The following is a 13,922-nucleotide window of genomic DNA, read 5'->3' on the forward strand; positions in this document are numbered from 1 at the left end:
GTAATTTTACACAATATTTTAATTAATTTGTCCTACGATTTAATTCTTTAAAACATTTTTAATTTTATTATAAAATAACACTTCCAGGATACGGACTTGCTGTGGGAGGAATATGTAATCAGGCCACTCAAAAATGCCTGCACTTGAGGCTCAGCATTTAAAAATGAATGTTTATATGTAACAAAAAATTAAATGATGTATTTTTTGTATTAAAATTAAAGAAATATGTTGGATAATCATTATAATAAAGAATATGCTCTAAGAATGGGGATAAAAGCTGTTGGGCGCCCCTTGGTACCACCATTTCATAGAAAATCATAGTTGTAAACAAGCAGAAGGATGATGCAATCTCTGACATAATTAAAACCGGGTAAACCACAATAAGTGTGTTCCAGCAATTTGTCAAGTTATTTGTCCAGGTCTATCATAGCTACTGAGCAAATGGGTTGGCATGAATAGTTATGTCCTTAATGTGTACATCATTAAGAGGTCGGTATGTCTTCTCATTTACTGGCAATTTCTCCAACTCATCTAGAGTTTCCAGACCATCTATTACCCTGAAAGAGAAACAATATAACATATGAAAATTTCCTTAAATTGAAACATGATATCCATATCTATGACAATTACAGTCTCTTTAAAAAATAATCAAGTCTTACAGATCTCTGAGTTCTCTAGTTGAATGTACAACAAAATGTTGATTTTCCATCATAGATATGGATCAAAATTCAGAAATAATTTACTTTTATGCCCTTAGTCAACAATACAAAGGGTAGGAATATTTCCACCAATATACCTAAAATTATATTCTACCCCATTCATACAGTGACAGAGAACAGCTACAAATGGGACTAATATAACCAGTTAAAGGGAAAACAAACTGTTTTTCTACACTTTCATACTTCCAACACCAAATGTGTGGGTTTTCCCAGTTCTCCAATTCTCTGGGTATCCCACAACTTAATTATTTTTTCAAAATTTTATTTATTTTTTTAAAGACAGGATCTCACTGGGACTATAGGTGCATGCCCCCACACCTGGCCCTACAATTTAATTGTGACACTAACTACAAGAAGTGAACAGAGACCCCGGTTAATCCCACAAGACAGCCCCTACCACTTCGGATGCCAGTTCCAAGTCCCGATTGTGATCTGTACTATCTGACTAACCATGATATAATTTGGGATTTTTCATGCCCCCCAGCTCTGTTCAATAATTTTCAAAAATGGCTCATAGAACCTAGGAAAGCACTTTATTTATTATTATGGGCTATTATAAAGATTACAACTCAGGAACAACCAAATGGAGGAGATGCATAGGGCAAAGTCTGAGAGAGGGGCACGGCGCTTCCATGCTCTTCTCGGGGTGTGTTACCCTCTTAGTATCTACTTGTGTTCACCAACCTGGAAGCTCTCAAACCCTGTTTAGGGTTTTTACGGAGGGCACATTAGGTAGGCACGATTAATTAAATCACTGGCCACTGGTGACTGGAACTCAATCTCCAGCCCTTCTCTCCTTCCCAGAGGTCAAGAATAGGAGGTCACTGAATGTTCCAGCCCTCTAAAAATACATGGCTGATTCCTCTGGCAACCAGCCCTCCATACTGAAGCTATCTAGAACCCCACCAAGAGTCACCTCATTAGCATAAACTCAGGTATGGTTGAATGGGGTTTATTATGAACAATAAAATATTCCTTTCACTCCTGTCACTCAGGAAATTGCAAGGTTTTTAAAAGAACTATGCTGGAAACTATGGATGAAGTCCAAATATGTGTGTCTTATTACAACACACTAGTCATAAAGATTTCTTTGCTACAGGAAATACATGGAGAAAGTACGTAGATGACACTATTAGCAATACTGCCCTACAATGAGAGTCCTAAAGTAGATGACCACTCCACTTCGTACTTGTTTTATTTTTTTTTGAGATGAAGTCTCACTCTGGTCCCCCAGACTGGAGTGCAATGGTGTGATCTTGGCTCACTGCAACCTCTGCCTCCCGGGTTCAAGCAATTCTCCTGCCTCAGCCTCCCGAGTATCTGGGATTATAGGAGCCTACCACCACGCCTGGCTAATTTTTGTATTGTTAGTAGAGACGGAGTTTCAGCATGTTGGCCAGGCTGGTCTGGCCTGACCTCAGGTGATCCGCCCGCCTTGGCCTCCCAAAGTGTTGGGATTCAGGCATGAGCCACCAAGCCCGGCAGTTAATTGTTTAATTATAGTATTTCTTTCTTTTTTTTTTTTTTTTGAGATGGAGTCTCACTTCCATTGCCCAGGTTGGAGTGCAATAGCACTATCTCGACTCATTGTAGCCTCTTCCTCCAGGTTCAAGCAATTCTGCATCAGCCTCCCAAGCAGCTGGGACTACAGGCACATGCCCCCATGCCCAGCTAATTTTTGTGTTTTTAGTAGAGATGGGATTTCACCACATTGGCCAGGCTGGTCTCAAACTCTTGACCTCAAGTGATCTGCCCACCTCAGCCTCCCAAAGTGCTGGGGTTATAGGCATGAGCCACCATGTCTGGCCTAATTATGGCATTTCTACTTTTTGCTTCTGGATAACAACAAGAATAAAAATAGGAGAAGAGAAGACTGACAGTTAACTCAGCCTCCAGCAATCCCACTTCATGTTACCAGCAAGAAAAAATATATTGAGAGCTATTCTTCAAATACAAGTTTTGGAAATTTCAGTCTAAAACATTTGCTAAGAAAGAGTGGCTTTTGATCTCTTGACCTCGTGATCTGCCCGCCTTGGCCTCCCAAAGTGCTAGGATTACAAGCGTGAGTCACTGCACCTGGTCATCTGACTGCATTTTGATTGCAACCCGTCACATGGGGTCAGACGTGGAATTTTCTACTTGTGGCATCATGTCAGTGCTCAAAAAATTCCTAATTTTTAATTTTCAGATTAGGGATTCTCAACCACTGGTATGTACTTTAAAAAATTAACAGATTTGTAGGCCTGGTGCAGTGGCTCACGCCTGTAATCTCAGCACTTTGGGAGGCCAAAGCGGGCGGATCACGAGGTCAGGAGATTGAGACCATCCTGGCTAACACGGTGAAACCCCGTCTCTACTAAAAATACAAAAAATTAGCCAGGCGCGGTGGCGGGCGCCTGTAGTCCCAGCTACTTGGGAGGCTGAGGCAGGAGAATGGCGTGAACCCAGGAGGGTGAGCTTGCAGCGAGCTGAGATGGCACCACTGCATTCCAGCCTGGGCGACAGAGTGAGACTCTGTCTCCAAAAAAAAAAAAAAAAAAAAAAAAAATTAGCAGATTTGCATTTTATTTTGCATTTTCACAAAATGGGTACTTCAACCAAAACATTTTGATTTTACCCCTAAATATAGACATTTAAGTCTTTAAATTATAAGTCTTAAAGGCTATCCCACCTTCTAGGTCAGTAAGAGAAACAGAGGAGGTAGAAAACATAGGTCTCAGGTAAAAAGCTAAAAAAACCCAGCAGGTAGAACTGAGGCAGTTAAGTAGAGTCAAGTATCTGGGAAACGGACCCCTTGGAGAACTAGAGGAAAGTTACTGGATCATCTTCCCAGAAAAATGTGTGTGCATCTGTATACAACAAACAAGGAATTAATGAACCTAAGGTTAATCTTTGTTCTAAACTCTACAGTTTTGTCGCAAATCCAGTAAAATGAGTCCTGGTAATAACTGAACAATAATTTTGAATGATGTTGGTTAAGGGAGAAAATAAGAGGGAAACTGGGTTATTTACAAACATAAAAAAACTACTAGATGTTGTAATATTTCTTTTTTCCTTGATTATTATTAATGTGTAAATTAGACACATGTATATGGAATGAAAAAGAAAAGATCTGTCTAGATCTCATTGCAGCCTTGACACCCTGAGCCCAGCAATCCTCTCACTTCAGCCTCCCAAGTAGCTGGGAGCATAGGTGTGAGCCACCACACCTGGATAATTTTTAAATGTTTTTGTAGAGACGGGGTTTCACTATGTTACCTAGACTGGGAGTCCTCTATTTTTAATTAACCTAATTTGGCATCCAAACTATTAAATAGAACAAACTCTAGAATTGTGCCTTGGTTTATTAAGCATGATAATTATTTGTTGAACGAACAGACAAACTGACTTCCCACTGATTTATAAAAGCAACTCCCAGACATAGTACTTTTAATAGATACCCTGGCAGAAACTGTGAAACACCTTCCTAGGAGCCATTCTTCTTACTCAGAGAAATCTAATTTTAGTAAGGGTGGCAATGTGGCTGAAATACATTTTCTACCCTCCATTGTAGGTAAGGAGTGGTCACATTACTAAGTTCTGGGTCTTCTGGGAAAGTTTTTTTTTTGAGACGGAGTCTCACTTTGTCACCAGGCTGGAGTGCAGTGGCGCAATCTTGGCTCACTGCAATCTCCACCTCCAGGGTTCAAGCCATTCTCCTGCCTCAGCTTCCTGAGTAGCTGGGATTACAGGCACGCACCACTGCCCCCAGCTAATTTTTGTATTTTTAGTAGAGATGGGGTTTCACCATGTTGGCCTGGATGGTCTTGATCTCCTGACCTCATGATCTGCCCTCCTTGGCCTCCCAAAGTGCTGGGATTACAGGTGTGAGCCACCGCACCCGGCTTTTCTTTTTTTCTATCTTTTTTTTTTAGAGATAGGGTATCATTGTTGCCCAGGCTGGAGTACAGTAGTGTGATCTCAGTTCATGCAGCCTGGAACTCCTGGGCTCAAGTGATTCTCCCACCTCAGCCTCCTGAGTAGTTGGGATTACAGGTGTGTGTCACCACACCTGGCTAATTTTTAAATTTTTTTTGTAGAGATGGGTTCTGCTATGTTGCACAGGCTGGTCTTGAACTCCTGGCCTCAAGTGATCCTCCTGTCTCAGCCTCCCAAAGCACTGGGATTACAGACCTGGGAAAGTTCTGTTAATTAAAAAAGGTGAATCAGCTGGCAAGCACCTTTTGTCTTTCCTCCCCTTTCCTCCCTGATACACAGAAGTTTTGATAAGAGCTGTGCTGCCAATATTATGACAGAGGCGCCTAGAACACTGGTAACAAAATGGAACCACCATGCCAGTCCATCTTGTTTAAGCCACTATTTTTCAGATCTGTTAGTTGCTGTGAAATGCTATCATTAATGAAAATGGACCAGCCTGGGCAACATAGTGAGACCCTGTCTCTAAAAAAAAAGTGTTTTTTTTGTTTTTTTTTTTAAAGTAGCTGCGCATGATGGTACACATTTGTGGTTCCAGTTACTCAAGAGGCTGAGGTGAGAAGATCACTTGAGACCAGGAGGTTGAGGCTGCAATGAGCCATGACTGTGCTACTGCACCACACTCCAGCCTGGCGACAGAGCCTTTCGTCTCAAAAAAAGAAAAAGAAAAAGAAAATAGATATACTATGTTAATTTGCATAACAATATTGAAAAATTACTGGCCTCTTTTACAAAATAAGGAAAATAAGGCTCGGGGAGATTATAACTTTCCCAAGGTCACAGGGTTGCTAAGTGGTAGACTTAAACTCCAGGTACGTTTAGCTCTCACACCACTCTTCTTTTCTTTCTTTTCATTTTTTTTTTTTTTGAGGCAGAGTCTCACTCTGTCGCCCAGGCTGGAGAGCAATGGCATGATCACGGCTCACTGTAACTTCCGCCTCCCAGGTTCAAGCAATTCTCCTGCTTCAGCCTCCTGAGTAGCTGGGACTACAGGTGTGTGCCACCACATCCAACTAATTTTTTAAAATATTTTTAGTAGAGACAGGGGTTCTGCCACATTGGCCAGGCTGGTCTCAAACTCCTGACCTCAGACAATCTGCCCACCTTGGCCTCCCAAAGTGCTGGGATTACAGGTGTGAGGCACTGTGCTCGGCGTCACTCTTTTCAATATTAGTTATGCTACTGTCACAGCTAAGCATATGCACCACTTGCATTGAAATGCTAAAAGAAAACCATAACCAGAATACTCACTTTCCAAATACGGTGTATTTCATGTCCAAATGTGGCTGTTTGCCATAGGTGATGAAGAACTGAGATCCATTGGTGTTCGGGCCATTATTAGCCATAGATACAACACCTCTAACATTGTGCTGAAAAAGACACATCAAAGTATTAACTGTGTTTTATATAACCATCCCAAATATAGTATTGAAACAAGACAGGCACACCTTTGTTTTCTTTTTTAAAAATATTTTGAGATGGGGGTCTCACTATGTTGCTCAGGCTGGTCTCTAACTCCTAGGCTCAAGTGATCCTCCTGCCTTAGCCTCCAAAGTGTTGGGATTACAGGTGTGAATCACCACACCCAGCCAAGACATTCAATCTTTACCTTCACAATATTTAAGGGAGCAAGAAAACATTTAACCAACTTCTCTCTATTAGGGGTAATCCAAATGTTCAGTTTCTGCCTTTTCTGTACCCTTGAAAACTTGTATGTAAAAGGTTAATATATCAAATAATATTTCTCAATTAATTTCATTTTCACTTTGAAGAAATACATCCATGGACACTTTTTGCAATACCAACAAATAATAGAAATAATCCTTATATTTATATTAAGGAATAGTGTGCTGGAATGAAACGATCAGGCAGGCAACAAAACCAAAATGCCCACAATCTCTTCTCACATACAATGGACTCTTGCTAGTTTCTTTATCTGTAAAACAAGGGAGGCTGGACTAGTTCAAGGGTCTATTTATAACTCAGATGCTCACAAGGGTCAAGCAGATAAACTGACAATTGGGCAGAATGTAAACATTAAAGAGAGATGAAGTCTGGCAAAATGAATAGGCTATCTCTTGATTAATGACATTAAATATATTTTTTTTAACTAATGGCCACAGATAATGCATCTGTGGGTGTTCCACTCATGGGCAGTCAGTTTATAACCCCAGGACTGAACGATCTAAGAAAGGTCTCACCTAGCTCTACTATCATGATAGTATTTGTTTACAAGAGACAGTGTATAGAAATTAAAAGGACCTTACTGATAAGAATGAAGATGTAACTGTGAACTATGTTACAGGGAGGTGCCTGTAATACACTACAACTCCACCAATTACTCTAGCTTTAGCTATTCATTGGGTGACGCTAATAAGTCATAGAGAAGCACCTATATCAAAATATTAATGCTTGTCTCCCTAAAAGGTGTCCACCAATCAAATGTAATATTAAATACATACGCATGTAATATTTAATACATACACAATATTTAATACATACACAAAAATATAGTTAATAAAAATGTAAGTTAATAAAATAAGCACCCATTAACATATTTCCCAGCTTTCAGAGTTAAAATTTACCAATTCATTGAATAATGGGAGCTCAAGAAAAAATAAAAGTTACCAATTAATTACATATATCCATGTGCTCCTCTCCATCTATTACCTCAGCCTCTACAAGAGGTAACCACTATTCTAATATTTTTTTTTTCATTTTTTCTTTTTTTTTTTTTTTAGAGACAGGGTCTCGCTCTGTCACCCAGGTTAGAGTGCAGTGGTGGAATCATAGCTCACTGTAGCCTTGACCTTCTAGGCTCGAGCAATCCTTCCACCTTGGCCTCCTGAGTAGCTGAGACTACAGATGTACACCTCCATACCTGGCTAATTTTTTAACTTTTAGTAGAGATGAGGGCTCAATATGTTGCTCAGGCTGATCTCAAACTCCTGGCCTCAAGTACTTGTTCCTCTCACCTCGGCCCCCTAAAGTGCTGGGATTACAAGAGTGAGCCACTGTGCCCAGCCCTAACACATTTACGCATGCCTAAACAACACATTCTTTCCTTTTCCTTCTGAATATAATTACATCGTAACATTTTAGTCTTCTGGGAAATGCTTTCTACAAATAACATTGTTACATTTCTAAGGTCATACATGTACATATAGCCATAGTTTATTACTATTTTTTTACTACTATGTGATATTTCACTACTGAATATACTACAATTTATCCACAATCTACATAGTGCTTCATCTACAATCAGTGGACATTTGGGTTGTTCATAGACTTTTGCTATTACAAACAGTACATCAGAACACTCCTGTACATGTCTCTTGGTGCAAATTTACAAGTTTCTCTTGAGTAAACATTTGGGAATGGAATTCCTGGGCCAGAATATATGAAGAGTCAATACATATCCACAATCTTGGTGTATAAGTTGTATAATATAATGTTTTTTTTTTTTTTTAGACGGAGTCTCACTCTGTCGCCCAGGCTGGAGTGCAGCAGCACGATCTCGGCTCACTGCAAGCACTGCCTCCCGGGTTCAGGCCATTCTCCTGCCTCAGCCTCCCAAGTAGCTGGGACTACAGGCACCCACCACCACACCCGGCTAATTTTTTGTATTTTTTGGCAGAGACGGGGTTTCACTGTGTTAGCCAGGATGGTCTTGATCTCCTGACCTCGTGATCCGCCCGCCTCGGCCTCCCAAAGTGCTGGGATTACAGGCGTGAGCCACCGCGCCCGGCCTATATAATGGTTCTTAACTCTGCCTGCAAAAGAATCATCTAGGAACCTTAAAATATAGTCTAAGTCCTAACCAGCCCTACTGACTTTATTTTTAGGAGGGCAAGGCCGTGATCTGTTACAGTTTTAAAACTTCCAGCCAAGTGCAGTGGTTCACTCCTATAATCCCAACACTTTGGGAGGCCAAGACAGGAGGATCATCTTAGTCCAGGAGTTTCAGACCAGACTGGGCAACAGAGCAAGACCTCGTCTCTACAAAAAATCAGAAATTAGCTGGGCACGGTGGTGCACTCCTGTGGTCCAGCCACTTGAGAGGCTGAGGCAGGAGAAACTGCTTGAGCTCAGGTCAAGGCTGCAGTGAACCGTGATCAGGCCACTGCACTCAGCTTAGGCAACAGAGTGAGACCCAGTCTCAAAAACAAACAACAAAGTTCCACAGGTGATTCTGTCATAGCCAGTCTCTGGTTTTCAGCTGGTATATGGAAGCAGTCATTAATGTAATAATTAATACCTAAAAAATTGTTTAGTTATTCATTCAGGAAAAAATTGACTTTTCAAAAAGTTTATCACCTCCCAGCCTCAACTCCTGTAACAAAACTAATACATTTCCTTACAATAGAAAAGTAAAATGAACCAGCTTGGGCAACATAGTGAGACACCATCTGTACAAAAAATACAAACATTAGCCAGGCATGGTGACATGCACCTGTAGTCCCAGCTACTCTGGAGGCTGAGGTGGGAGGATCACCTGAGCCCAGAAAATTTAGGCTGCAGTGAGCCAAGAATGCATCACTGCACTCCAGCCCAGGGGACAGAGCAAGACCCTGTCTCTAAAAAAAGGTTTTAAAAAAAGCAAAAAGAAAAGAAATTACTCCTAGTCTCATCATCCAGAGATAAACACTGCAATGAATTTTTTTCAGAATTTTTGTGGGTACATTTTAATGTAATGGAAATATAATAATACACTTAAACTGCATATTTTGATTGAGTAGACTTTTTTTTTTTTTTTTTTTGAGTGGGGTCTCGTTCTGTGCATGATCTTGGCTCACTGCAGCCTTGATCTCCTGGGCTCAAGCAATCCTCCCACTTCAGCCTCTTGAGTAGCTGGGACTACAGGCACACGCCACTATAACAGGCTAATATTTGTATTTTTTTGTGGAGATGGGGGTCTCACTATGTTGCCCAGGCTGGTTTCAAACTCTTGGCCTCAAGCAATCCTCCTTACTGGGCTTCTCAAAGTGCTGGGATTACTGTACCCGGCCCTGGTTGAGAATACTTCATCGCTCTTTTTCTAATCATAAAGTTATCATTCTATGGAGATACAAAGTTTGAAAGACCACATAATAAGTCATCAACTGAAGTTATCTCTGGGAAGTGGGATTGATTTTTAAAACTAGGCATGCACTAATTTTTAATTTTAGACAAAAAAAAAAATGACTCCACAGAGGTTTGAAAAACACAGAAAAATATAACAAAGAAAATTAAAAATCCCTAATTTTACCATGGTAAAGACTATTTATATGCACTACTCTTTAATCTAGTTGTGATCTACCACAGGTATTAAGTCAAATTAATACAGGGATGTTCAAACATCTAACAGAAGATGATAAAAGCTGGGTACTGATAATGGGCAACATTGCAACCAGGAAGTTTGATAGTCTTTCCTCCCCACTCTCAAAAAAGGCCACTGTTTCATGTCATTCAACATGAATTTTATGGTGAGATATTAAGCCTCTTTGGTACACTACTAGTTAAACATTTCAGGTTAGATTCAAAGATGAACTCACTTAATATCAAGAGCCACGTGGTGGTGGGATTCCAGTACACATGTCAGGCTAGGATCACCGTTTATCAAGTCTCCCCGACATCATTTGTCAAATGTACAAAAACTATAAAAAAGTATGTTCATTTTGCAATGATGTTAACTTGTATCACTATGACACATGTATCAAAGTTTCCATGCATAACCAAGGCATGAGAAAATAGATTTTTAAAGCATTGAGGATTTACCTTAAGATATTCACTGTATTCATCCTCAAACTTCTTGCCCCAGATACTGTTGCCTCCTCTTCCAGTTCCTATATTACAAGTGAAGCAAATCAAAAGAAGTATTTAATTAAAATTGAAAACAAGTTCATTTCCCAAAACTTAAGGAATACTTTATAGTTTGACTGCTTAAATATAGACAAAATTTGATATGGCCTCTCCTAATTCCCCAAATTTAACTTCACAGACCTGAAGATTAAAACAGACCTACAAAAAACAAAAAAGAATAACCCTCCTTATAAATATTGTTCATATATATTTAAGTATGAAAAGCTTCACAAATTTGTGTCTCATCCTTGTGCAGGGGCCACACTAATCTTCTCTGTATTGTTCAAATTTTAGTATATGTGCTGCCAAAGTGAGCACAATATTGTTCACATTTTAGGGGTAGGTGCTAATAATTTCTGCTTTAAAATTACACCATGTAATACTATGCAGCCGTAAAAAGGATGAGATCATGTCCTTTGCAGGGACATGGATGCAGCTGGAAGCCATCATTCTCAGCAAACTAACACAGGAACAGAAAACCAAACACCGCATATTCTCACTCATAAGTGGGAGTTGAACAATGAGATCACATGGACACAAGGAGGGGAACAACACACAGCAGGGCGAGTTGTGGGGTGGGGGGCAAGGGGAGGGAGAGCATTAGGACGAATAGCTAATGCATGCTGGGCTTAAAACCTAGAGGATGGGCTGATAGGTGCAGCAAACCACCATGGCACACATATACCTATGTAACAAATCTACATGTTCTGTACTTGTAGAACAGAACTTATTAAACAAAACAAAACAAAAACTCCATGTATTTAATTCCTCTTCTTTTACCCACTTCTTCATACTATACATTCAGTTCCTTAGATCTTAGTTAATGGAATAACTTACCTGTTGGATCTCCTGTTTGAACCATGAAACCCTTGATATTCCTATGAAATATACAGCCATTGTAGTAATTACTGGCACAAAGAGCCAAGAAATTCTGAAGGGAGTAAAAATGATTGAGAAATGATGCAGCAGAAACCCAGTTAAGACAAAAAACCAATCATATTTACTGAAAACGTGATAGCAGCATATTTAAACTATGACTGTTGTCATTACTTTGGATGTCATTTCCCTGCCTACAACACTTCAATAGCTTCCTTCTCCTCTTGAAATAAAATACAAAATCTTTCGCCGGGCATGGTGGCTAACGCCGGTAATCCCAGCACTTTGGGAGGCCGAGGTGGGTGGATCACGAGGTCAGAAGATCGAGACCATCCTGGCTATGGTGAAACCCCATCTCTACTAAAAATACAAAAAATTAGCTGGGTGTGGTGGCAGGCGCCTCCAACTACTCTGGAGGCTGAGGGAGGAGAATGGTGTGAACTTGGGAGGCGGAGGTTGCAGTGAGCCGAGATCGCACCACTGCACTCCAGCCCGGGCGACAGAGACTCCGTCTCAAAAAAAAAAAAAAAAAAAACAACCAAAAACAAAAAGAAAATCTTCAGCAGGGCCTAACAAGCCCTGCAGTACCTGGCTTATCTCCTCATCACATATACTAAGAACTGTTTTCTTGTTGCTTACTACCTAAACTCCATCGGCATTCTGACAATTAATCCAAAAGGGGCAGCTTTTCTTACCTGGGGGACTCTGTACCTGAGATTTCTATATCTGGAATGTTCTTTTTTTTTTTTTTTTTTTTGTAGAGACAGTGTCTCCCTATGTTGCCCAGGCTGGTCTTGAACTCCTGAGCTCAAATGATCCTCCTGCCTCAGCCACCCGAAGTGCTGGAATTACAGGTGTGAGCCACCGTGCCTGGTCTTGGAATTTTTTAAAATTTTATTTCACAACTTTTTCTGAATCTGAATACCTGGAATATTCTTTTTATACCTCTTTCCATGGAGATGCCCTCATACCTTTGCATTTAATTTAAGTATTAGTTTATTGGCTACGCCTGCCCTCACCTTCTTCCTTTCCCATTATTCTCTATCTCAACACTTAATTTTTTTCAAGGCATTATCATCTTTTAGAATTACTTAATTTTAGGCCAGGCACAGCAGCTCACACCTGTAATCTCAGCACTTTGGGAGGCAGGAAGATCACTTGAGTCCAGGAGTTCAAGACCAGCCTGGGCAACATAGTAAGACCTCATCTCTATCTTTAAAAAAATAAATAAATAAATGAAAATAATTTCTTAAAAATATAATTACTTAATTTTCCTGCTCTGCTTATTTTTACAACTAAAATATTGGCTCCATGAGGGTAAGGAATGTCTGTTGCTCATCACTGTATCTCCAGACTCTGGGGCAAGATAGCCTTTCACGAATAATGGGTTTTTTGTTTCGTTTTGAGACAGGGTCTTGCTCTGTCACCTAGGCTGGAGTGCAGCAGTGTGATCAGAGCTCACTACGGTCTTGACCTCCTAGGCTCAAGCAATTCTCCCACCTTGGCCCCCCTTGTAGCTGGGACAACAGGGTCACACCACAACACCTGGCTAATTTTTGTATTGTTTTGTAGAGACGGGGGTCTCACTATATCGCCTAGGTAAGCCTAGAACTTCTGAGCTCACCTTAGCCTCCCAAAGTGCTGGAATTATAGATGTGAGCCACCATGCCCAGCCATAAATAATTGTTGAATAAATGAATATACACAGGTGACTCTTCTTCCTTCCACCCTTGTCATTTAAACAGGTGACACAGGCCGGGTGCGGTGGCTCATGCCTGTAATCCCAGCACTTTGGGCAGCCAAGACGGGTGGATCACCTGAGGTCAGGAGTTCGCGACCAGCCTGATCAACATGGTGAAACCCCATCTCTACTAAAAATACAAAATTAGCTGGGCATGGTGGCTGGCGCCTATAGTCCCAGCTACTTGGGAGGCTGAGGCAGGAGAATCCCTTGGACCTGGGTGGCAGAGGTTGCAGTGACCCAAGATTGGGCCACTGCACTCCAGCCTGGGCCACAAGAGCAAAACTCTGTCTCAAAAAATAAATAAAAAAATAAATAAATAAAAATAAACAGGCGAAATAATGTATAGAACAGGCCAGGCATGGTGGCTCATGCCTGTAATTCCAACACTTCAGGAAGCTGAGATGGGAGGATGGCTGGAGACCAGGAGTTCGAGACCAAGTTGGGCAACATAGTGAGACTTCGTCATTATAAAAAATTAAAAAAAAATTAGCCTGGCATGGTGGCACACGCCTGTAGTCCTATCTACTTAGGAGGCCAAGGTGGGAAGATTGCTTGAGCACAGGAGGTTGAGGCTGCAATGAGCCGTGATTGCACCACTGCACTCCAGTCTGAGCAACAGAGCAAGACCCTGTCTCAAAAAAAAAAAAAAAGTATACAACAATTCTTTAATATAATATCCTGCCGGGCACGGAGGCTCATGCCTATAATCCCAACACTTTGGGAGGCTGAGACAGGTGGATTACCTGAGGTCAGAAGTTTGAGACCAG

At 40.8% G+C, this 13,922-nt stretch overlaps 1 protein-coding gene and 1 non-coding gene across 5 annotated transcripts in view; both read right to left on the bottom strand.

The window, feature by feature from the left end:
• The window catches only part of PPIL3 (peptidylprolyl isomerase like 3), an 18,473-nt gene continuing 4,551 nt past the window's right edge, over positions 1-13,922 (bottom strand). For all 4 annotated transcript variants that reach the window (XM_008974157.3, XM_003820737.7, XM_008974158.6 and 1 more), the window contains exons 4-7: positions 11,373-11,466; positions 10,452-10,519; positions 5,946-6,064; positions 1-557 (exon numbers count right to left, since the gene is read on the bottom strand). In XM_008974157.3, coding sequence (XP_008972405.1) covers positions 431-557; positions 5,946-6,064; positions 10,452-10,519; positions 11,373-11,466 — 408 coding nt within the window. In that variant the 3' untranslated portion in view covers positions 1-430. The remainder of the gene's footprint in view (positions 558-5,945; positions 6,065-10,451; positions 10,520-11,372; positions 11,467-13,922) is intronic.
• On the bottom strand, positions 10,747-10,853 carry LOC112439245 (U6 spliceosomal RNA). Its single transcript, XR_003027527.1, has one exon. It is a non-coding gene; the product is annotated as a U6 spliceosomal RNA (small nuclear RNA).

Source organism: Pan paniscus, chromosome 13 (assembly GCF_029289425.2).
Source record: "Pan paniscus chromosome 13, NHGRI_mPanPan1-v2.0_pri, whole genome shotgun sequence".
NCBI lineage: Eukaryota > Metazoa > Chordata > Mammalia > Primates > Hominidae > Pan > Pan paniscus.